Source organism: Anguilla rostrata, chromosome 1, assembly GCF_018555375.3.
Source record: "Anguilla rostrata isolate EN2019 chromosome 1, ASM1855537v3, whole genome shotgun sequence".
Lineage (NCBI taxonomy): Eukaryota > Metazoa > Chordata > Actinopteri > Anguilliformes > Anguillidae > Anguilla > Anguilla rostrata.
This window is the reverse complement of record NC_057933.1, coordinates 56,419,060-56,445,957: the sequence shown is the minus strand read 5'-3', so window position 1 is coordinate 56,445,957 and position 26,898 is coordinate 56,419,060. Positions and strand designations below refer to the sequence as shown.

The following is a 26,898-nucleotide window of genomic DNA, read 5'->3' as shown; positions in this document are numbered from 1 at the left end:
TTACAATGTAGGCAGTGACATATCAAAAGGTCCACTGCACAGAAGCTATAAGGGGACACATTATGTATTGTTTTATATGTTCATAATGTACCAGTAATTAGACTAGAATGCAAATAGCTCCAAGTGAATAAATGAACTCCACAGTGTGATGCACTCTCGACACTGTCATACATCACCGTCAAGACATCAATCATCATATTCGGCACAAACCCCTGCCACATCGCTGGGAAGGATCGCTGCCCTCCAGTACTGCTCCCCCTACACCCCGACACATCACCGTGGGATAAAGCCTTCACATGGTATAAACACGACACACGCAAATCCACATCAGGCACAGCCTTTTACATTCACACACAGAAAAACCTTTATGTTACTCATACCAAGCCACACGTGTGCACACACAAGTACATACACTAAAGCAAACACAGGCATGCAGACACATACAAACACACACACACACACACGCACACACACACATGCACTTACACACATGCATGCATGTAAACACGCACGCAAAAACACACACACACACACACGCAAAAGTAAATTCAGGCATGCACACACGGACACGCACATGCGCGCACACGCACACACACACACAGACACACACAAGTAAATTCAGGCATGCACACACACACACACACACACACACACACACACACACAGACACACACACACACACACACACCATGTTCTGAGAGGACAGATCTGTGAGCCTGTGATTACGGTAGAAGAGGCAGTGATGTTGATGCGGGGGTACAGTCAGGCAGTCAGCTCTCCGAACCTCCGCGAGCGCTCGGATCTCTCTGACAGCTTTATCCTCACGCGCTTTCAGCCGCGTCGGCTGCAAAGATGAGAGAAGCGCGGACAGCGCGTTCACACGACGGCACTGACACAGTCCGTCTCTCGGCCTGTCAGTCCCAAAAAAAAAAGACTATTATGTTCATCAGATATGTACTATAAGATTTAGGAGCCATCCCATTGTTTGTGAATATAAATGACGTAAAAGTGCACATCATGTCATAAATAGTAGGTAGATCTAACCATAAAGGCGGTAATTTATTTATCATTTCACAGCTGTTATTTTTCAGTAATTTACCTCAGACTGTGCTCTGCCTCACCTTTTTGGCTGACCGAAGACTAATTAGATTGTTCAGCCACTTCAAGCCATTGGTGACCCCCCAAGAAAGAATCACAGACTCGGCAGATCAAATCTACTCACGTGAAAACACACACACACAGACGCACACACACAGACACACACACACACAGACACACACACACACACCATCCGAAATGTTCAGTGACAGTACACAACTGAGAAGGAGGAGGACACTATAATATGCGCAAAGACTGCACATTGTGTGTGGGTCTGCACGCATGCATCCAATCAGGCCATTAACATGCAGCTGAAGGCAGACGCTGGGTACCGCTCTCTCTCCCTCTGCCCGTCCCTGGCTTGTGAACACTGTGTAGCATGTGTGAGAGTGGGCAGACTGCTAACACTCTGATTAATGTGACACTTCTCATTTCACTCTGACCAAGGCCATATGCTTGACTCAACACCAGACGAGATGCGCACAGGAGTCAGTGATGAATGAATGATCAAAAATGAAAGATACAATTTGTAGTAAAGAGGCCATGTGCCGAGAATGAAGAAAAATATGCCCCAGAGAGGGGAAGGTGGGGTCCACCCACTGATCCGGCTGCTGTTCCTGACATGTCAGGGCTACTGAAGCCTTGCCTGAGAGGCCAAATTGTTTAATGCTTAAATTTCCATCCAGACCCTTAACCTCCGGATTCACATAATGATTCACTTAACCGTTCCAACACAGCTGCCCAGATTTAAAGAGTATGACCTTATATTCACATCAAATTGGAAAAAGTCATTATACATTATATTACCACATTTCTTTAATTTAACTGAGCAGTCTAGCTAGAAAGCTAGTGACTGAACCCCAAGTTAACCAGTAAGTTTGCCAGCAACCTAACTCATGACTAGAAATGTAGCAATTGGCTTGTTAGGCAAGCAAACATTTATGCTGAAAAATAAATCGAACAAAATAACCTAAATTCATCTAAATTCAATAGAGTAAGGTACTTGACCCTGTGAGACTCAGACATTGATGTATTTTCAAGCCTATTCTGAGTGTAGACAATCTTAGTAACGGTTGAAAATATTTCACTCCGAATATGTTGCTAAAATATAGTAGAGGGGCTGAGGAACTGGGAAATGTTGTTCTAAGCTGAATGGTGAACTGAATGGCAAAAATGGTGCCTGGAATGCAGGAAAAAAAATGCAGCATTTTTGCAACAGTGGGTCTCACAGTGTTAACTGTTAACCCTAACTCTGGGGCTCAGTTCTCAGGCAGAACACTGCCAGTGTATGCTCTGGGCAAGGTACTTAACCTGAATGACTTCAGTAAATATCCAGCAGTATAAAATACCACGGTGTTCTTTTTAAAAATGTAAAAGTTTAGACAGCCGATGCCAGCTCTCATTCAGCTGGGGGGCTGTCGAGCTGGGCACCCCATCTCTAATGAAAAACGGACTTTCTCTTTGTGCTGTCAGGTGAAGTACAGGGTAAGGGTATAGCTCTCCTTTCCATGCTCTGACAAGCACAGACAGTGGCACACAGAAAAGTCCTATAGGCAAAAACTTGAAACCTTTGGATCTGTGATTTTTCTTAATTTGTTTTGGACTTATACTTTGCAACGTTACGTTCAATGAAGGTTTTAGCATTTGAAGAAAGTGTATATAAACACATTATAAAACACGGGATAAAATTTAAGAAAATAAGAAAAACATTCCAGAACAATTAGATACATTATGTTATGTTATGATTTTTATTACACACACCTGCAAAAAGCAGCAAGGTCACATCAAAATTCCACTGCGGTGTCAGTGAAATTTAATATTTTTCAGCCACCTTTTTCCTTCCAGCAGATTCTTTGGACAGCCGTTCCCAGGGTCCATTTTCCTGCAGTGACGCTGGGTCTGTGTGAGTTCTGACTCCCTTTGAAAGGTATGTGAAAATGTGCCTGTAAAAATGCACCGAAACATGACTGATCGATTCATCGATCAGTTTGATAATGTGCCCATAAATGGATTAAATAGAGCAAGAAATCCAGAGGGAAACCTCCACTACACCCTTAGAAATTTAACTAAAATTATTTGGACCATGCTACCCTTATCCAAGCAACAGAACTCTGGCTACTGTCCAAGCATGAGAGCCAATACAAACCTGGACAATGCATCTACCCCGCCCACCCCAAAAAATAAATCCACTTTAATCCAAGCGGCTGTGATTAAGTCTCTCCTCAGTTAAATCAAACGTGTACAAAAATCTCAAAAGTTCCGTTATTACCAGCAGGACATTTTCAGAAGCATTTGCTGCAATTAAAGGAAAAGGAATAAAAGAAACCATATAAAATACTGAAGGGATAGATTAGACGGAGGGTGGTTTGGCGTAGCGTAGCTTAGCCAAGCAGTAATCTGCTGAGTCTTTACAGAGGGCTCTGAAGAGCACACAAAGTTTGGAGCGGAGCAATTACCAGCCACATCCCACCCCCGGCTCTCTAACACAGGCCGTTAGGACCCACAGACCCACAGCACCTTTTCAACTATTCAACCTGCTGAGAGAGCTGAAAAAACATTCCCCCTTTAAAGCTCAAACTGTCAGACACAGGAGGAACATTAAAGGCCCAAAACGCAAACAGAGCCGCTATTTAATTCAACATTTAATATTGCACAATGTCCCTTTTAATTCAGCCAAATAAACTGTAGTAAAATGGATTATGGGGTATTCAAGGTCAAAACTGTTTCGCAGCATAATAGTATTTTGCAATGCCACAGCACAAAAAGGATTAACTGACGTGTTCCATAGTTTCATAATAATCAAACATTCACCGCTTGCCTGGCCTGTTCAAACATACATTCAAGCATGGTTGAAAAACTAGAAGACATGTTTTTAATTAAATGCTGTATCCAGTTATTGTCGTGATGTATTTACCATACATGTCATTTATGCAATGGCTTCCTACAGCTGCCAAAGATATTAACTCTTCTGTACAGTACATGATGCCGGTACTGGCCTCACAGGTCTTATAATAAATATTTATATTTCATACGCAGCTCAAGTGCATCTCGAGTCTACTGCTATGAATCCAGGTGATATCTCTTCTGCTGCTACAGAATTATTGCCATTACTTTAAGCTATATATGCTACCCACAACTTCAGCTGTTTATATGAAATATACTCTGAAACACTTCCTCAACAAAAAAAGGCTGTGTATAATAAAATGTGAAAGATTCATACGCCATAAGTGTCTGTACAGAGGTGTGAGAAGGGCAGTCTCTCAAAAAGTTCAAATGCATATTTTTCCGGGGTTTGTAATAAAAGACACTATAAAGTCGGTAAACCCAAGGCCTTTTAAAATCCTTTCTGGAGCAATTTCAAAACTGATATGTGTGCTGAAGTATATATGCAAACTAAGGTATGGCATCAACTCCAGAGAACAACCATGAATCAGCTTACATTCGACTGATATGACCTGTGTGTGTGTGTGTGAACTCTTAATGTGGGACATGTACATGCACACATACACACAGACACACACACACACACACAGCCTATATAACCTTTAAGAATACAGGTGGAGCCATGGTTAAGGCACTAACCTTTAGACATGAAGGTTGCCGTTTTCAAATGGTAGCGAAGCATGTTGTAAATTGCTCCAATAGGACATTCTCACTTATAAATTCAGGGATTCTATATTCTTTCAAATACAATGTTCAAGTATTTTTTCAGGACTTCCACTGACAATTTTTTAAGTTTTCAGAGACATTATTTATAAATCAATTATCTTTTTTTAGTGCTTATATAACCAGTTCACACTGTCTGTAGTAGACAACATTTATTACGTGCAAAAGTACCTGTCAGTAAATACACAGAAATTTGATTTGAGTTGTAAAGGACCTGTGTTGATACAGGAAATGCATAAACCAATGGAAAATAAAGTACAAAAACCTTTCAAGGCCTTACTACAGATTGCATTTTGGCTAAAGGATTTACTGAATGAAATCTCAGAACACTGAATCGAATTGAAAACATTACGAGCCAAAATCCTTCTAGGATCAAATCGGCAGCCATAAATTTCCATTGAAATCAAAGTAATGATTACATTAAAGTGAGGTACAGTAACTCTTTATTATCTGGAAGGAAGGGGGGGGGGGACTGAAACAGATGAGAGGTGTGATCTGAGTCAATGTTTAGATTCATTATGGAGGCTGAGCCCAGCTCCTGTACATTAATCTGATACCAGCCTCCCTTGGCTCTTCACCAAATAGACCATATGCTGAAAACACGCACCGAAGATAAGCCTGTACACATTTATAAAGATGCTACAACCGCAGAGTCAGACACGGGACGTAATCAGAGCAGAAACGCTGTCTGCAGCAGGAACCTGGAGGGTTAATCTATTCTCTGATCCTGCTGGCCTCCAGCAATCTAACAGCCTGTCTCACAGAGAGGCAGAGAAGGCAAGCAGGGGAGAAAGGAGGGGAAAAAGAGAGCTATTTTCATCCCTCCTCTCTATTAGAGAGAGAGTGGGGAGAAGAGAGAGCGAGAGAGAAAACATAGCATTTCCATAAAAGCTTGCAATTGCCTTAAACCAACAAGGCGTCTAGTTAAACTCCCTCTCGGAAACTGACACTACAATCAGGACTTGGCACCTTGTAATTCACATTGATGCGCTGAAGAAGGGGATGGCAGAGGCCTGTTACTGTGGAGGGGGGGGGGAGGAGCTTTTATCTATCCAATCATGCCTCAGCTTCCGTACAGCTCGAACCCCTGACAGCGGAACGGCGCGTTTGTTATAGCTCTCTGACACGCCGTCTCGCTCCTCTTTTAAACACTTCTCCTCTGTGGATCTCCTGGACTGTCTTTCCTTTTAAGGGAAAGAAAAAGAGGGGAGGGGAGAGGACGGAGGGAGAGCCAATGAGAGAGAGAGAGCGAACATGCGAGTAGAGGTGCAAAGGAGAGACAGTGATGAAGGGCACCGAAAGAGAAAGCGAAGGGGGAAAGAGAGAAAGGTAGCAGAGGGAATGCACAAGCAATTAGAGAGGAAAATCCTGTGTTCTGGAGGAAATGACTGATGCTCCTCTTCAAAGAGGCTCTCCCTCACAGTGGCCCTTTCACAGAGAGCCGGGGCAGAAGGGCACTAAAACAGCTCTATACAGCACAGCAATTACAACCAGGCCCTCTGCCTCTCTCCTGAGGGGAGAGAACTATGAAGGATCCCCCATACAATTCTGCAATCAAAGGCGAGACTGGACAACTGGAGCAGGGAATAGAACACATTTCCACTTAACCATTTCTTGGTTGCTTCTGAGGCATGCCAGAGGAACCTGGTTCCAATCTGAGTTTAGCATTGGACGTTTGATTAGCACGGGTTGTCATGGTCAAGATGAGCCCAGCAGTGGGTGGGTTGGCAATGTAAGTAAGTAAGATACTTAACTATGTATTATGATGACGATCTTTGGTGTTATGGGGCTGTTGGTCCTGGGCCTCCTGTTAAGATCAATGGAGTTACAATTTCCAGCAAGTAACAATTTTGGCCAAGAACCCAGAAACCTCAAACTTGGCCACAAATGGCTCTCTCAGCAAGGCAATGATCTAAACCACACCTCATAATTAACCAAGAAATGGCAAACTGACCATAAATTTACTGTTTTGCAATGGCTATCTCAGTGTCCAAACTTGAACTTGATTGAAAATGTGTACTTTGAATTGAAGAGGGCAGTCCACAAGCACAGACCAAAGGATCGGGGAGATAGTGAAAGACACCGTATGGCGAAATGGTCAGAAAGAAGATGACTCAACTGAGTTATGCTTGCAAAGGGAGAGTGCATAAAGAACTGAATACAGCAGTGTTAATAATTGGGAGAGCTATCTTTCTTAGGAAAAAGAAATATTGCTTGTTAAACCATTTTTTCTTGAGAGCAATTGCATTAGTATAAAGAACAAAGTTTTCACATCTGTTTGAGCGTAGAGGGACACAGTATATACAGAAAAGTGCCAACAATAATGTTTCTGAAGTTGAGCCAGGCCTCTTGTCTATACATGCACACCTTCACAGTGTGGTTCACTGTGTATCTTCTGTTCGTTCAGTCATCTCCATTGACCAAGCAGCATAAAGCATGACAGATTATCATACGAATACAATATTTCAGGTGATTAAACATGGAGATCTCTGAAATAACCCCACAAATTCTACTCGTATTACATGATCTCTGGTCTGCACTTTCATCTGCGTCCTAGTCTTTGTGTGTGTGTGTGTGTGTGTCTGCGTGTGCATGTGTATGTGCACGTGTGTAACATTACCCTGGCCTTGTACTCAGTCATGCAGGGCTGTAGAGGCCATTAGCTGTCAGGATATGATACATCACTCGCACACACTAAGAGCATAGGTGAGCGTTTCTCCACTGAACAACACACCTGAAATCAAGCTATAAAAGGGTAGGAGGAAAAAAGCATGCGGTGCTATCTTGTGAAGCTCCACATCAAACTAGTTTTGACATCCTATCTTGACTGTGAAATGACAAGACACAGACACTGCGGTAAATCAACAAGAATGGCTGGTTGCTGACAAACCTGTCACTGAAGATTCTCACACACAGATAGGTGAGCACACACACTTACACACTCTTACGCAAACTAGCTCACACATTCACACTCATATAGTACACACACACACACACACTCGGTCTCTCAATCAAAACTTGAGTACAGCTCACAAACTCTAAGCCACCTGCCCAAAGATACGCATGACTGGAGGTAAGCTGGTCACCCAGCTGGAACCTTCCGGCAGCCTCTGAGGAAACACCTCTTGGAGGCACTGTATCTCTAATGACTGAGGGGCAGAGCGGATAAACTGTCCTGCATAAACTCTAAAGATGGACTGACTGCTTCTCGGTCAATTGCAGAAAAGAAAAAAAAAGCATACAAAGAAGTGGGAAAAAAAAAACAGAAGGGGGAAAAGATGACATGCATTTAAATGGGATTTAAGCCACAGAGCTCATTTGTATTCTACTAGCACTCTCTTACGAATATTGGAGCAAAGACACTTTATGGTAAGAGGCAATGGATGAATCGCTTATTTTAAATGCGCCACACTGGGGCCACTTCCTTTAAATGCACAGTGCTCAGCCGGCTTGGGTACATCTTTATCTAATCCAGACAGGGCACATCAGTCTCCACCTTTCTCCTCCTGCATCTACAGCACCGTCCCCGTGACCATCGCAATCACAATCACGACCACCAGCATCGCCACCGTCATCCTCAACAGCACCATTTGTGCTGCTCATATTTCAAAGCTAAAGATATGGCAGCTTGTCTGAGGTCACCAGATTGGGTCCAGCAGTGCTCTGAACAACAGACACCACACCACGACTATCTGTGACACACCACTTCCTGTGAATGGTCTCTAAAAAGTCAAATGGGCCACCTTCCATTCTGTGTAAGCATGCCTCGTACCCCAGCCACCATCCTTACCTGACACAGGATGACACAATGTGTGCAGAAGCAGGTCCATCTATGTGCCCAGCAACATCACCATCACTCAGGTGAGACTCTAGTGAAGTGTGTAAAGCCTAATTACTTTGTTGCACGAGCCTTTCGACAAGTGTCATGAGACAAAAATGACATTTTTCAACTGAACAAAGTGTCACATGTCTCAGTGTCAAATACCTCTAGAATGTCATACTTTGTGCTGCAATGTGACTGGACAGCCAGTGGGAAAGCTTAAATGTGTTGTCATGGATGCGATTTTTTGCATTCATTACTTTGGTTTTGACTGATGTTTATAAACATGAAGGCGATTAAGGAAAAACTACCAAAATACATAAGAAAGCACCATATGTACGATGTAGGGACAATTGCGGCTAATTAATTTATTTCACCAGTTGGCTGATATCCTAAAATGTTTGAAATGCATGTCTTTATCGTGCACGCAACGCATCTGCTTAACTAGAATATATCCTCCCTGGTTTTCCATAATCAGGCTTATGGGATGAACTAGTCTCCTTCTTCTTTCCATTCACATCATTTTTTTAAACAAAATTAGATCTAAAATTTCTTCCTCTATAATCTCAACGGCTTCATTGGTCACCGCCATGTTTTCAAATGTAAACTAATGAGAGGTTTTACGCCTCTACCATAGAGACAACAGAACCCTCCCTGCAGGCCCTTTCTGAAGTATAAATGGCAAACGTCATGCAACACCTTCATTTTTCTTGCAAGACACTTGGCTGAAAGTGTTGTGTGACAAAGTATATATTAGACTTAAGAAGCAGCTCCGTTTTATTTTTAGGGAAAATTTAATGCTCACATATATTTATATATCTTCAGAACTCCCCCAGTAGAGAATAAGGAGAGTATAGCCATTAAACCCCCTTACACAAAAAATAAAATAAATTCTAATTAAAGACAGAGGCAAATCTCCTGTTACGCCTCCCAGAGCACCCTGGAGGTGTGGCATCGTCCCCATTAGCCCCGCCCCGGGGGAGGGGATTCATTCTCCATAGACTGCTGTAGAGATGGGAGATCACTGCTGTCTTCCTGTGAGAGGAGCATACTGAAGCCGCAGGTGGGGCACGGGAGCTTAGCTTACCTTGGCCATCTGAGCCTGGACACCGCTGGCCTTGAGCGAAGCCACGGCCTTCTGAGCTGCTGCTGGGCTGTCGAAATCCACAAAGCCATACCCTGCGCAGACACACACACAGAGAGGACAGACACAAGAGCGTGTTAAACATCAACACAAGTTCAGCATTAACACCTACACCCGCAGCATGGCATGTCCCTACATACAGCTGGTCACAGGACGCTTCTTTGTGACCTGTGTGTTTGTGTTTTTGTGTGTCCATGATATAAAAAGCACAGAAATGATGGTGAACAGTCTGCCGTTACTCCATCTCAGTAACTCAAGCCTGGGGGCCCACAGAAGCCTCCAGTAATGTGTATATACATCACACCTCACTTGGGCACCTCAACACCAAAGCCATCATTTAGAAAAACGGTTGAAACCACCTGCAATTGCAGACGCAAATGGCTGTTGCAGGAAAAATCCGTACGAATCCAGCAAGGTCTCAGATTGATTTACCTAAGTTAAGAGTCTCTTGAACTGAAGCCAAATACACTCGGCACAATGATACCTGCACATTTACTTCCTTCAGGTTGGCAATAATAGCCTTCCGTCTAGCAGGAGGAGTTCCTGGAGCACTGTGGAGCACACTGTTATCATGCTTCAGCAAGGCAACGGGACCCCTGCAGTTAAATAACTCCACCGCTCTCTTTGCTGTGGCCACACAACCTTGCTTAAAGACACATAGTAACTGACACAAAACCATACTGTGTGTTTGTTCTTGTCTCCCAGCTATGACCCACACAAAGGTTGGGCCTGTGCCACCATCTCTTTTTATAGAAATGCATCAATCCTGAAAAGTTCAGCATCATGACCAGTGCACTGATTTATGAGTTACTGTTATCCTACCCTTCCTTTGACTACATTTCTCCAAGGTCAGTTCAGTGTTAATTAAAAATATGCACAGGATTAAAAACATTGACATGTCTGGGGAAGCACTGATCCAGCGGTAATGTGTAATAAAAAAAGGATAATGTGCAAAAGCGTCTTGGTGGTTAAGATTCTAGAGAAAATCTGCATTGTAATACTGCAATGCTACGCCAATGTGCAAAGCCCACAGTGTTAAAAGCCAGGCCAGCCTCCAACACTGACAAAACCAACAGAAACACAGATTACCCAGCCTGTGAGATTTAAGATGGCGGCTTTTTACCATACATTGGGAAATTTTCATGGTTCAGCAACCCTTCCCCACTCTGAGTTCTAGAGGGCTGTGTTAGGTTTGGGGGAGGGTTGTTATGTAGGAGGCGGATGTGATGGACATTCTGGTGTAGTAGGGTTTCCATTCTCTCAGTGTGAAAGTGAACCTGGTACTGCTTTTGCCTCAATAGAAATAAGGACTTCATAAACAGGCAATGTACAGTGATGGGACGAAGGAGTACATTTTATGTTCTCCTTCTTTACTCAGCAGAGTATAAAAGCACCAAAGGGTCTATAATGTGTATAATGAAATTAATGGATAGTGAAAAATACAGGCATTTTTTCCCCTTTTCTAAGCCTACTGCACCATTGCCTTAAGACATTTAAGGGCATCTAGTCTTGTCCCTTGACAAAGCTCTGATAGTTTATCTTAACATGACTATCGAGCACGCTTAAAGTCAATCGTCTGTTCGATAACTGCTTGGCATGTCCAACCAAACACTTTCCCTGAGGTTATTCTCCTCTCTGGAGAGGGTGGGGGGGGGGGGGGGTGGCTTTAAATATGGCTCAGCTGCATAGGTTCATCTGTCCATCTGAAATGAGTCTCCCATCTTAGCCCCAGAAGGGTGGCACAGGCACACACACGCAAACACACACACGTGCATGCACACACACACACACACACACACACACACACACACACACAAGCACGCACATGTGCGCACAGGCACACACATGCAAACACACACACATGTGCACGCACGAGCACGCACGCACGCACACACACACACACGCACACCTACACACACACACACACACACACACACACACACGTGCGCACAGGTATACAAATGCATAAAGACAGGAAAGAGAAAGGCTCTTTCTGCACTCCACCTTAAATATTTAATTGAAGCTACTTTTTGAGGAGTCACACTTCAACACCAAACCACACACAGTCATTACACTACTACTCTAGAGTAGCACACAATTCATATAGCATTTCCATCTGTGGCACATGAAGGAACACATACTGTAAGAATTTGTTAGACCAACAGCCATGATGAAAGTATGCCAGCATGGCCAGAATACGCCATACTATTATGAAAATCACTCGCAAAAATATCATTCTGAACAGACACATCAGATAGAATGCGTTATGTCTCACTGTATAATTGATAGTTTTGTATAAACCCTGGAATTGGACATAACCAGCTAGTTGCTAACAAACTAGCAAGTGCAATGAAGCTCTGGAAAAATATGACACTGGAGTTAGTTCTGCTTTGCAATTCAGGTTTCCATTTCACTTGAAATGTTGAGCTTGCACTTGAATTAAAATTGCCATGGTAACCAAACAGCACTAGTAACTTAACTGGATAGAAAAATGAGAAAAGGTGACTGAGCAGCATATGTGGCAGTGTGATCTGGAACAAGTGTCTCTCAGTAGTTTCAGCCAGGGCAGTCACTTTATCTCTTTCTATAAATAAAATTGCATTGGTATGACTGAGTCTAAATTGACTTGCGATGAGGAGTGCCAAGCAACAGACTCCAAATCTGCCCTCTGTGCATACGGTCTATCCTGTGTGTCAGAGGCCAGCTTCGACATTTCATAATTATGTGCCCAGCTGGCTCGGAATCTACAATGTAAAGCCAGACTTAGGCCATAAAGAAACATGACCAGGAAGTAGGCACTCAAGGAAAGAATGTACAATGCCACATTTGGAATATTGTAAAGGGGAGGGGGGAGAATGAGAGAGAGAGAGCATAAGAGAGAGGGAGGGCTCATTTAAATTAGGTCAGTTTCTAAGAAAGCACATTTCTGTTGCACGTCAGCCAGAGACATGATGCGAGCTTTGGCAGTGTGCAGATGAGGGCTAAATGAGCCAACAGTCGGCAGTCACACATTTTGTCTGTAGTGTGTGTGTGCGTGTGCGTGGTGCGTGTGTGTGTGTGTGTGTATGTGTGTGTGTGTGTGTGTGTGTGTGTGTGTGTGTGTGGGGTGTGGGATGTGTGAGTGTGGTGCGTGTGTGCATGTGGCGCGTGTATGTGTGTCTGCGTGTGTGTGTGTGGTGTGTGTGCGTGTGTGTGTGGTGTATGTGTGTGCGTGTGGTGTGCGTGTGTGTGTGTGTGAGTGTACTAGGCTCATCATTAATTTTAACAGCTGATGGCATATGCATGCTGGTCTTCACTCTGGAGTGTGGTTATGAGACTGCAGCAGAGCAGAGGAAAGGCTGCAGCTAAGAGGGGTCTGATGCTAAGACAGGGATGCTCAGCCCTAAGGAGCTCTGGGGAGGTGCAGTTTGGCAGGTCTGGGACCACTGGGGTTTTTCACCTCTGGGTGTGACCGAGCCAAGTGGGGATCTGGCTGGAATGTACTGTAAAAAGTACACACACAACCTGCACCACCTGCACCTACAGTACAGTACGCTACACTGCACACTTCAGGGACCTGAGCCGAGCCCCGGGTGTACCAGAACCCTTCTCATTTTTAATATACTGCGTTTTTGGGCTTTTGCTGGACTGGCAACACCTGACGAACCACACGGTGAGGACTGTATATTTTGGGAGATGGGCTGGATGGCGTGGAGTGGAAACGCTCGCGGTAACAGAGAGGAAGTGAAAGCGGCGAGCTCGGGCTCCGCTCGCCCTGCCTGAAGCAGCACAGCGGTCCGGGACGGGGAGGAGCGGCTCCAGGTGAGATGGAGCCAGAGACGGGAGATGGAGATCTGCAGTGTGGTGCCTGAGATAAGGCCGGCACTGGCAGGCGGAACGAAGCTGCAATCAAGCCCCAGGTTAATTGAGTGTGACTTTAATGCACAAGACTGACAGAGAATTCAGGGAGGACGGAGAGATCTGCCGATTACCCAGCAGCACTTCTGCAAACTTCATCATGCTATCGTCATTTCTACAGCTGCTAATGGATTTAACCAACAACTTTCTTGATGGACACTGTGCAAATGATGGACTTTATTTTGCTTTTCCAACATTCCTGTAAAATGACCAAATCCCAGCAAGCTCAAATAACCTCCACGTTTCAGTGAAGCAGCACAACTACTCTGTTTCCTGGCTCTATATTCAGGATTAACCCAGTCTCTTTACTCAAGATTACCACAGTCTCTCTATACCAGATTACCCCAGTCCCTGCAATCCAGATTAACCCAGTCCCCTCTTCAGAGGCAAATCTGAGACTGTTAAATGGGAAACATTAAGCTTTGCATTCTGCCCATCCCCCATAATTCCCTGCCTGGGAGGTTCTGACTGTTGGCAGCAATTTTGGGTGCTGTCTGTGGTGATGTGTTAGCTTCCTGACCCCTTTGTGAAAATGTATAATGAAAATCATCGGCATTTCAAATTACTAAAACTGCTACTGGAGGTCAACTGGCATCAGTGGTGATAAAATTGTGACAGATTGAAAGACCAGTGCATATATCTGCTCTGTGACTGTGTTTGTGTGTGTGTGTGTGTGTGTGCAGTCACCAGTCTGTGTGTATTTGGTGGGGGGCACACAGGAAATGGGAGCTGTACACTGACTGACAGTGACCCTCATCCTATCTGAGTTTACGCAGTTTGGATTTAAGCATTCATAATGCACGGCATAAAGAAGGCAAAAGGAAATGAGATAGCCCCACACATTGCATGTAGCTTGTAGGACTATACGGTGTATCTACGGTGTAACGTATATACAGTTTATTTGGATGATGTCTTACATTTTTTACACCCCTGAAAGTTTACCAATGCCTTTTTTCTGGATAACAGCAACCCCCAGGAAGGGAATACAAACTGTAACCTTCCGGTTAAGAGGCCAATTTCCCCCCACAGATACAGCTGAACTCACAGGGCTGAGCAGTAATAGTACACAGTGGGATTCCTGAAAGCTAAAAGCATACAGGTGCGCCATGAGCTACAGCACTGCTACAACTGCATCTCTGCTTTACACATACAGGAGCGCTACGAGCTACAGCACTGCTACAACTGCATCTCTGCTTTACACATACAGGAGCGCTACGAGCTACAGCACTGCTACAACTGCATCTCTGCTTTACACATACAGGAGCGCTACGAGCTACAGCACTGCTACAACTGCATCTCTGCTTTACACATACAGGAGCGCTACGAGCTACAGCACTGCTACAACTGCATCTCTGCTTTACACATACAGGAGCGCTACAAGCTACAGCACTGCTACAACTGCATCTCTGCTTTACACATACAGGAGTGCTACGAGCTACAGCACTGCTCCAACTGCATCTCTGCTTTACACATACAGGAGTGCTACGAGCTACAGCACTGCTACAACTGCATCTCTGCTTTACACATACAGGAGCGCTACAAGCTACAGCACTGCTCCAACTGCATCTCTGCTTTACACCTACAGGAGCGCTACAGCACTGCTACAACTGCATCTCTGCTTTACACATACAGGAGCGCTACGAGCTACAGCACTGCTACAACTGCATCTCTGCTTTACACATACAGGAGCGCTACGAGCTACAGCACTGCTACAACTGCATCTCTGCTTTACACATACAGAGCCTACAAACTACAGCATGCTAACTGCATCTCTGCTTACACTACAGGAGCGCTACAGCTACAGCACTGCTACAACTGCATCTCTGCTTTACACATACAGGAGCGCTACGAGCTACAGCACTGCTACACCTGCATCTCTGCTTTACACATACAGGAGCGCTACGAGCTACAGCACTGCTACAACTGCATCTCTGCTTTACACATACAGGAGCGCTACGAGCTACAGCACTGCTACACCTGCATCTCTGCTTTACACAGACAGGAGCGCTACGAGCTACAGCACTGCTACAACTGCATCTCTGCTTTACACATACAGGAGCGCTACGAGCTACAGCACTGCTACACCTGCATCTCTGCTTTACACATACAGGAGCGCTACGAGCTACAGCACTGCTACACCTGCATCTCTGCTTTACACAGACAGGAGCGCTACAAGCTACAGCACTGCTACAACTGCATCTCTGCTTTACACATACAGGAGCGCTACGAGCTACAGCACTGCTACAACTGCATCTCTGCTTTACACAGACAGGAGCGCTACAGCACTGCTACAACTGCATCTCTGCTTTAGACACAAACAAATGTTACATTGCTGTACTTTAGACTGGATGCACACAAGCACATGCACACATGTCCGCACAATGGCACAAAGCCTATACTTGCAACCCAGAGTGATTCTCTATGTCTCTCATCTCATTCTACCCATAATCCCCCCTCCCATCTCATATCTCCCAATTGAGTTAAATGTTTATTTTTCGCTTGATTACCAACACCGATTGAATATATGTATTCTCTGCGGCTATTTAATGCTTACACTGAGTATGCATGTACATTTTAATTCAGTAAATGGATGTTTGCTGTTGAAAATGCAAATCATCCAATGCATTGATCAGCCTTACCCGTGTCGTCTACAAGTCCTCAGCCATTGCTCATAAATCTCCTTATCTTTCTCAGATCAATATTCATAAGGATTTTACTGTGAGAAATTTGGTTAGAGTCCAGAATATAAATCGAACAGCTCTTTTAAACAATAATACGCTTCACTTTCCCCACCTTCTTTCTCAAGGTCAGCAGAATTCTTCAACAAACTACAGTAAACCTAAAACCCTCACATTGCAATAATTATGTGGTGGATTTATGAAAAAGAAATTCAAGGATGTAAAATACATTTGAGCACTGTTTAAAAAGAAACTTACAAAGGATGAATTAAACCTGAGCACTGTTTAAAAAGAACTTTACAAAGGATTAATTGTTTCTGGAGGATCTGTTCAGTGGAATTACTTTTCTAGAGATTTTTTTTTTTTGCTCTTTCCAAAGGGAAAGCTAAAGCTTCACATTTTACTTAGCAGAATTACACAAAACCAGGGAGAGATGGAACAGCTGGCTACTCAAACAGTAGAGCATCTTGCAACAGAGCTTGAGACATGTGACACATATTACACTAATGAGCAAACACTGATAATATTTGCACAGACATCTTGAGAACATGCAATGTTGGTACAACTAAAGACAACAATAGTGTTTGTATTACTGGGTAAGACTGGGTGTGGCTGGGCCCTGTAGCTGTATGGCGACAACTGTGAGGCAAATGAGTTTGATAAAATGACATCTGAATGGACAATGAAAAGCATTTCATAGACTTTTAAAATATTTTGCAAGTGTTTTTATCAACCAAATGTGGGCAATGTGTGGAAAATCTGACCCAACTTCAGAAATGCAGCAAAATGTTATAGTGAAGAGCCTTCAAAAACTAAAACTTAAATCAATCAAAATGAGTAAACAACAGCAGCAGCAGGAGATTTGGGGATTTTGAGGGCAGCACATGTAAACGGTTGTATCTTCGGTTCACAAGGTGGAGTTTGACCTTTAACCCTTGATCAGACAGGAAGAATCCCTGGTCTCCCAGCACTTGGGCCAGAGGGAGTTTCTGTCTCCACAAAAATGTTAACACTCCTCGCCAGGAAACGCCATGACATCCCTCAAGCACAGAGAGTGGAGAAAACACCACAGGACTGTGTGTGTGTGTGTGTGAGTGTGTGTGCGCGCGTGTGTGTGTGTGTGTGTGCGCGTGCGTGGGGAGGGTTCTAAAATTGTGCTGTGGCATTCTGGGAAGGATACCACTGGAACTCGCATTGGTCTGGAAGTAACCCCAGGAGAAGACATGTCCACACAGCTGCTACATCTAACCCTCCACCCCTCTCATGTTGAACAGCAACCAATGATAAATAAAACAGGGTTTTGGGAAGTGTCCTTGTGGCCGGCATCCACCAAACCAGCAGTCATCGTGTGTAAACTGGGGGGAATAAAAATATCTTGGGGCGAGGAACATCTGCCCAGCCTGTTTCTGACGTCATGGTGAAAGATGTTGTCTGAGGGTGGGAGCACAGACCACACCAGGCAAAGCTGCAAACGCCAGGCAGCTAAACATGAGAGAGTCACACTCAAATTCATACTTTACCACACACATATACACACTAAAACATACATTTGCATAAACGCACTCCTCTACACGCATGCAAGCACGCAAAAACTCACATTCACATACACTGTCATAATTACATACACATGCATGCACTCGTATATACAAACACCAGACCTGGGTGAAATACATGAGTATTAAACAACTGAATTTGGAAATTATTTTCTTTAATACACCAGCAAAAATAACACCTTGCTGAATTACACCATGCTGAGTGATGAAAGGCCTATAAAAGTCTATAGATAAATGAAAGGATACAAAGTGCATCTAAGGGCTAACCTTTTAGTCATGGTCTCACACATTTTTGGAAGATACAAACCTGCTTTCCAACACCTCTCTGCCACCATAATGTCTTTGTGTGTGTTTGGAATGGTTTATTTTCCTATTGAATTAGGTAAATGCGGGTGAGGGTTAAGGTGTATACACTACCAGGAGTCCATGTTATAATTAATTCTCAAAATAAAACCATTAACTGTTGTGTTGTCTAAAATTCTATATAAAAAATAATGGCAAATATTTCTAATAATTCAAATTTAATAACAGTTACTTTCAAATACATTACAGTAATAGTTAAAGTATCTCCAAATACACAGAAATAGTCATATACCTCGTAAGTGAAAAGCGCAATGCACATATTGACACACGAGTGCACTTTCCCACGTGTGAATACATGCACACATACCAGATTCTAGAAGCTTCCTGAAGACTGCATGCACACGAAACAGAGCTCCAACACGCTTTTCATTCGGCCAATCGTAAGCCACAAAGCACATCTAAGGGGCAAACTCACTCAGACAACTCAGAACATTGGCCCAGATTCAATCAGCATCCATCCTTAACTTCGACTGGTAAATAAAAGCCAGAATGATTTTGTTTTTTCTGTGCAAACACAGTCTGATGAGCTCAGCAATCACTAAATCTAACTTGCCAAACTGAGTATGTGAAGATGAAGTGTAATGCTTGCGTCGTATTGTCAAAATTAAGGACAAATCTTGGTTGAATAGCAGCCCCTGTCAGCTCCAGACAGTCCTCTGCATTATTGTGGTCTCTGTTTATCAGGGCGGGTTAGAGAGGAATATGAGGGTGCGTCTGACAGGCGTGCCAGCTGATCAAACCCAGCTGCTCCTCTCTCACCTTGCTTTCTCATCCACACGCCAGAGAGCGGATGCTGACGTGCGCACTGAAATCTGATATGGCAACGGGGCTTTTACGGATGACTGCTGGACATCACGAGTATGTTAGTACAACAGGGTAATGTGGCTATTATGGACATTTATTAGCCTCTATTTGCATGTCTACATGCTGTTCTCAATGTGCATGTTCTTCTAAAGCATAACTGTCAGAAAACACATGAAACATAAATAATTACTATTGAATGTATACTCATAATTTTGTACTGGTTTTCAGTTTGATATTCTGACTGTCACCATACCAATTTTCATGAAGTTGCTGATATCCATTTAATGTATCTAAACATGCTGGTGTGTATAAAATAAATGAATAAATAATTTCATATGACTGCAAGTGCATTATGTTGCTGTACCTACTGTATTCCTGATGGCTATAATGTCATATGAAATAATATCATAATAGCATGTGAATTGAACAATAAAACACTTACGACCGCCTCTTTTCAGTTCCGTGCCTTGCCATAGTCATAACATTATGACATTAAGACATTTTTAAGTGTTCGAGACCAAAGAACAAAGAGAGCTGCTGTGGGTTGATCTCATCTGCTCGTGACACCAGAACACATCAAAGCACCAGAGAAAATCAGGAGACAAAAGAGGGAAAGGTCTGGGGTTTAGAGTAAGATCACTTACGATGGCTGCAGAAATACACCGATAATGAGCGAACGCGGCTGCAGCACAGCCACGGACAGCGTCTGAGACCCGAGCGCTGGAGAGAGAAAGCGGAGCGGGCGCTGACGGCAGCGCCGGGGCGTCAGACGCGCTGGAGCGTAGCGGGATTTAGGGCCTCCACGCTCGGCCGCGGCGCGTTAGCTTTAACGCGCAACCTTGGCGTGTTCGGGGCGCCTCGTTTAAAGAGCGCTTGTGAGAATGATGAAGGCCGTTAATTACTGCTGCACAGCTCTCCTGGTGCCTCCCCGAGCGTTAGACTGCATCCGCTGAGCTACTGAACAGCCCGTCACCGAGACCCTGACGCTACAAACCCTGTCACTTAAGCCAATTAACTGGGTTATCGTCACGCCAACTATGTCTGATCAAAGTCCATGTTGACAGACACAGCTAGCTAAGACTGGGCTTCTATGAAATATATTTCACTGTATATTCCGTATGTGTGAGCGCGTCTGATGGTGTTTAAACCGAACCCCATGCCGTCTGAAACTATTTATCGCCTAACCTTACACTGAGAAAAATAAGCTCATATTTCACAGAATATTGGTTGGAACACTGGCAGTGTGCTGCCATTGGTAATTATTAAAATTCTTGAAGATAATCCGACCTTTGCCATCCTCACGTGGCACCAATGCTCGTGTCAACAAGTGAATTCACCATAATGTGTGCTGCTCTTAAGAGCTGATCAGTAGTTATGCCATTTTACAGAATATAGCCCTAAGCAGATTGACCTTCCTACGGACATCCACCAAAGGTAGCTGTGCAGGGGGGAATATCAATATGGACAGACAAATAGAAGTATATGTCTGGGCATGATGTCTCGGGGGTGGGTGCTCGAAACGATAAACTGCCCCAGTCAATCAAATCTAATGGCAGAGTTCTGCTGTCACTAATCAGATTGCAGTAAGCCTCTGCCAAAAAAAGTTGACTGAGTTTCCAGAAACTGAGAGACTGAATCTCTGGAATTGAGACTATGGCAAACCCTGTTAATGCAGTTCTGCCTCAGCCTAGACCAGAGGTAGGCTACACTGGTCCTGCAGTTTCTGGTATTTGTTCCATCTAAGCCTGCCTGCTAGTTTGACTGATTATTAGGATTCTGAGCCTCAATATTCAGAGCCTGAATGGTGACTTGCCTCAGACCTCCAACACACGGTCACCTGGATTCAATAAGGCTAAGAATTAATCCAATTATACAGCTATGGGTTTAGACGGAGCAAAAACCAGAAACTACAATACCATGGGTGCCAACCTCAGGACTGGACATGAAGCCAGTACTTTCCTTACAGGTGTGGTAGCTTGCAGGAACACTGTTTCCCCCTGGATGGAACACCTGCCAATCACAGGGGTATTACTCACAACCCATGCCTGCGATGCATGCCAAGCAGAGAGGGACAGGGCCTTGTGTGACTAGGCTGAGCACAGAAGCCACAACCTTCCAGTGTCAGGGTATACAGGGCGACCACAGTGCGCAGTTCACAGGAACCCAACACACTCAAGCAAAGTGAAACAGAATGAGTTGCTATTTTGCCGAAGACCTATGTCCAAGAATTAGGATTTCCAGAATTTTCCCTCGCCCGCGCGAGAGCCAAGAAAAACTCTGCTTGAAGGCCAAACTTGAAACCAAAGTGGACATTATCATCATGTTGCTCCCTGGCAGAGTATCGGAACGCAAGTTAGTGGAATCAGTTGTAACAATACAGCAGTTTGTCCATGATAATCTCCAACACGGTGAGTGCCTCTGCAAATTTTCTGTACGCCTCAGTGATGTATTTCTTCCCATAACACAGAAGGCGATAACCCTTCAGTAGCGCTTAAGGAAGGAGACATCATTTCCGTCCCGAAGAGGCCATTCCCCTGCAGAGGCAGCGCTGCCCCTGATAGCCCCGCACAATGAATCAGAGAAAGCCTTCGCAGCCCCCAGTCATGTTGCTCAAAATCTCAAAACAGGGGGGGAAAAAAAGGAGGAGAAAAAAAAAGGCCCACGGGCGGAGCTTCCTGTATACAGACTCCGCTCTGTTCCTCAGGTCACTGAACTCCGGGGTCCGTGTGCGAGAACCGCCATGCGGCCAGCGGGCTGGAAACTGGGGGATGTGCAGCGGTCAACAGGAAGTGGACGGGGACAAAAGGTCTGAGCTATGGAATGCGCCGAGAGAGGGCTATTTATGATGCTCCGCCCAATTAAACAGCACTCTGGAGGAAAGCCAGCTGGAACTATGGGGGGTCTTGCTTCTGGAGAAGGGAACGCACACACACACACACACACACCACACACAGACACACACATGTATATATATATATATATATATACACTGCATGCTATATACGTAGATATTTTTTAAATATATATATATATATACACATACATACACACACACACATAAATTACATTAGCAATAAAAAACCTTTTACAACAGCGTTGAAGTGCCAGCATTTTTTCCCTCCTGGCGGTCACCCATGTATTCTGAGTGATGGTTTCAAGGCCGGCTAATTAAAATGGTAAACACAATCCCAAACTGACTCGGTTTATGAACACGAGGCCTCTTCTGTGAAGAGGGCCCTCTTACGGGAAGCGCCTTTTTTTTTTTCTTTTTTTGGGAACGCGATTTGGATGCGGTTTAGCCATTGGCTCTCTTTCACTTCTCATGAGCACAGAATTCACTCTTCAAAGGGCACGAGCAGAGCTGGAGAGAGCCTCTCAACCGTGCCGGGGAATTGTACTGCACAGACAAACATTTTTATCTATTGCCTGTAATGAGAAACCAATAACTGAAAAACACAACAAACCTCCTTCCTCTCTCACCCACTCAAACATGCAGGACACAAGTGCAGAGGAGTGTGAGGTCATAATTTGGCACCACCTTACAGAGCTGTTAAACTTTAAGGGAGCAGAAGAGTGGCAAATCTGTTCTTTACTGAAGGCGCGTCATATAAACCTTTGCATGTGCACATATGTTTCAGAGCAGGCTGACTGTATAATTAAGCATATGGACAACGTTGAGTGGCCGCACTGCGTAGCGCCACATTCCCAGATTCCAGGCCATTTAATTACAGACTGATAACACGGAGGGAGCAAACACACACGACCTCTCAAGGTCAAACATTCGGGCCACTGTATTAGTTTCCCTGAAGAGCACACTGAAAAAGAGAATCACATGGAGCGGCAGGAAATATCTGCGGTAAAATGAGAACTGAAAAGCTGCTTTCTCACAGCGGTTTCTGTCGGTCACCAGAGGGATATAAAGATGGAATGAATGAGAGAGAGAAAAAGAGGAACTAAAACATTATAATGATACAAAGATAAAGGAAAGACAAAGATGGACGTAGAGAAGCAGCGACAGAGGCACACAGAGGACGCGGTAAAGGAACCTGACTTATGACCAATAGGGTGCTGGTTCAATTCCCAGCTGTGGCACTGAAGTCGTACCCTTGAGCACGATACTAAACCTCGATACCTGCAGTAAACATGACGACGTATAAACAGATAATGTACAGGGCATGAATCACCCTGGAGAAGAGGCTCTTCTGCGCACATAAAATAGGAAAGAGAATGAGATGAAGAGATGGAGGAAGAGGGAGACGCAGGGACGGAAAGCATGAGAGAGAGACGGCGCTCGCTCTCCTGTCTCCTGCCCCGCCCGCCAACGGCAGTATGAATAAAACCCGGCCTGACGGCAGAGTCTCCAAGCAGCACATGCTCATCTGAGCCGTCTGTCTCTTCACCAATAAAGTCACCAGCAGCCTCGTCTTGACATGAAGGTCACATTCTCTACGAGGCTCTCAGTCACTCGCTAGTCATTATGCCGGAACTGACATATACACATTAAAGAAAACATGCACGACCTTTCAAGGTCAAGCATGTGGGTCACTGTGTTAGCGGAGAATATTCTCTTCTCCCTGAAGAACAGATTCTCTGTGGCTTAAAAAAAAAAAGCAATAAAAGGAAATCTGTGCTAGTCAGCGAGACTTGGCGGAAACGTGAGACGTGAGAGATGAAGAAGGCCCCGCCTGTCATCGGGCCCATTTCTCTGGACCGTCTGAGGCCGGTCGGGGTGTGAGTCTCAGGAGCTCACTTATCTCAGGCCACAGGAAATGGAGTCTTTTAAAGGCGAGAGTGACCCACTGTGCCTCGCACAGTCCTCCATAATCCTGCTGTGCTGCTGTTAATGGACTCCACAGCTTTTCAAATGAGCTATTTTTGTGTATAGGAAACACATGATTAGAACAGACACACGCACACACACACGCACACGTACACACACAAACACAAGTACATGCACACACAAACACACACACACACACACACATGCACACACACACACACGCACACGTACACACACAAACACACACACACACACGCAAACACACGCACACACACACACACAAACACACGTACATACACACACACACATACACGCACACACAAACACACACGCACACACGAGCACACACACACGCACACGTACACACACAAACACACACACACACACACACACACAAACACACACACACATGCACACACACACACACATACACACACACAAAAACACACACGCGCGCACACACACACACAAACACACGTACATACACACACACACATACATGCACACACACACACACACACACACACACACACACACACAAACACAAACACACGTACATACACACACACACACACACATACATGCACACACGCACACACACACACACAGACCGTGCACACACAGGCTGATATAAATGCTTTACAGCTTCCTGTTGCCATTCTTCTCCGGGTGAAAGGCATTACTCATGGGCGTGATGGAGAGTCTCATTGAGCGCGGGCCTGATCCAGCTCAATCGCGCGCTCTGGCAGAGAGCGGACGTGCCGCCCTGGCGCGGGATTGATGGCCCCGGTGCCGGCCGCCACCGCGCCTGCTGCCGCGCGGCCAGATAGATGGGTGGGCCCTCACACAGCCACTGCTGAGTGTGTGTGTGTGTGTGTGTGTGTGTGCGCTAATGTATGCACGCGTGCGTGTGTGTGTGTGTGTGTGTGCGCTAATGTATGAATGCGTGCGTGTGTGTGTGTGTGTGTGTGTGCGTGCTAATGAATGCATGGGTGCGTGTGTGTGTGCCTGTGTGCGTGTGTGTGTATGTGTCTGCTAGTATATGTGTGTGTGTGTATGTGAGTGTGTTAGTATGTGTGTATGCGTGCATGTGTGCATGAGTGTGTGCGTGTGTGTGTGTGTGCGTGCTAATGAATGCATGTGTGTGTGTGTGTGCCTGTGTGTGTGTGTATGTATGTGTGCGTGTGTGTGTATGTGTCTGCTAGTGTATGTGTGTGTGTGTATGTGAGTGTGTTAGTATGTGTGTATGCGTGCATGTGTGCATGAGTGTGTGTGTGTGTGTGTGCGCTAATGTATGTATGTGTGCGTGTGTGTGTATGTGTCTGCTAGTATATGTGTGTGTGTGTATGTGAGTATGTTAGTATGTGTGTATGCGTGCATGTGTGCATGAGTGTGTGTGTGTGTATGTATGTGTGCGTGTGTGTGTATGTGTCTGCTAGTATATGTGTGTGTGTGTATGTGAGTATGTTAGTATGTGTGTATGCGTGCATGTGTGCATGAGTGTGTGTGTGCGCTAATGTATGCATGCGTGCGTGTGTGTGTGTGTGCATGCTAATGAATGCATGTGTGCATGTGTGTGTGCCTGTGTGTGTGTGTATGTATGTGTGCGTGTGTGTGTATGTGTCTGCTAGTGTATGTGTGTGTGTGTATGTGAGTGTGTTAGTATGTGTGTATGCGTGCATGAGTGTGTGTGTGTGTTTGTGTGTGCACGCAGTTTTGTGTGCGAGTGAATGTGTGTGCGTGTGTGTGAATGCATGTGTTTGTGAGCGTGCTTTTAGTGAGGGAGCGTGTGTATATGCGCATGCGTGCATTTGCGGGAGCACTTCTTCACAGTAGTGTGCGTAACAGCTGACATACCAATCCACATCTACAGGAGAGAGTGTGGGAAATGGAAGCAGAAAAAGCGAGAGAAAGGGAGGGAGGGGGAGATAGAGCGGGAGAGAAATGGAGAAGGTGGCGGACACAAAGCGAGGGACAGACATAGGGAGGGAGAAATGGAGGAGAAGTGATAGAAAAAGAAACAGGATGAAGGGGAGGGGCAGGTTAATGCTATCGGGGGGGGGGGGTCTCGCAGTAAGCAGACTGAGATTTCTTCTCCTTCCCTTTGTGACTGACCCACTGGGCAGCACAAAGCGGAGAGATCGATGGGGGTACGGCCAGCGTCGCGCGTGCGGTGCGGTGCCCCACAGGAAGAGCGTCTCCAAAAGCAATTAAAAGATAGGGCCCGACGGCGGCCGGGCGCAGCGGACCCTGGCCTCCTGGCCTCGTCTGCTGCAGACGCTCACAGGACTTAGCTCCACACTCTTCACACTCAACACGCTCTTCCCTCACGGGTCACCGTGTGCACCGCTGTTTACCTCACATTAAGCCGTACTGCATGTACAGTCATTTCATGATCTGCCATGGTTAGCCAGTACCCCATAAAACCCAGTGCCTCTCATGGCCAGGATTCACGAGGTTCTGATGAACCGTAGAGGACAGAAGTGGCTGTGGTAGAGAGTAAGAGCGTATAAATGTTTGATGATGGGAACAGGGCATTCAGCCCCTGTATCCTGACGAGAGACGCACAAGCACAGGGACTCACCTTTACACTGATTTGTGTTCTTGTCCAGGATGGCCTTGGTTGACACTATTTTCCCATACCTGCCAAAGACACACACGCACAAAAGATGCCATTAGCTCCATGTTTTACAGTGGAATGTGTGTAACTGAGTTTGAGCATAGCACATGGTTTGCATGGCTGCATTTGTGGAGTGTCAAGGTTGAAAGGCCAGCCACAATACATTACAAATTAGATACCTGTGTTATAAGTCATCTATAAACATATCTAACCTTAATAAATTATTTATTACATTCATATTGTAAAAATGAAAAGTCATTTGTATGAATTTTGCATGTCTGTGTTTCTTTAAATGGGTGCACATGTGTGTTTGCCTGTGTTTGTGTGAATGGGTGTATGAGTGTGTTTGCATGTTTGTGTATGAGCACGTGTGTGTGCACATGTGTGCATGTGTGTGTGTCTGGGTTGGTATGTGTGTGTGTCCAAGTGTAAATGTACACCAGTGACAGGATCTCCCATGGGTTCATTCAAAGGG

At 44.9% G+C, this 26,898-nt stretch overlaps 1 protein-coding gene across 8 annotated transcripts in view; it reads right to left on the bottom strand.

Moving 5' to 3' along the window:
• rbms3 (RNA binding motif, single stranded interacting protein) overlaps positions 1-26,898 on the bottom strand; it is a 296,845-nt gene that overhangs the window by 103,230 nt on the left and 166,717 nt on the right. For all 8 annotated transcript variants that reach the window (XM_064343645.1, XM_064343656.1, XM_064343667.1 and 5 more), the window contains 2 exons: positions 26,388-26,446; positions 9,672-9,763 (listed from right to left, as the gene is read on the bottom strand). In XM_064343645.1, the coding sequence (XP_064199715.1) occupies positions 9,672-9,763; positions 26,388-26,446 (151 nt within the window). The remainder of the gene's footprint in view (positions 1-9,671; positions 9,764-26,387; positions 26,447-26,898) is intronic.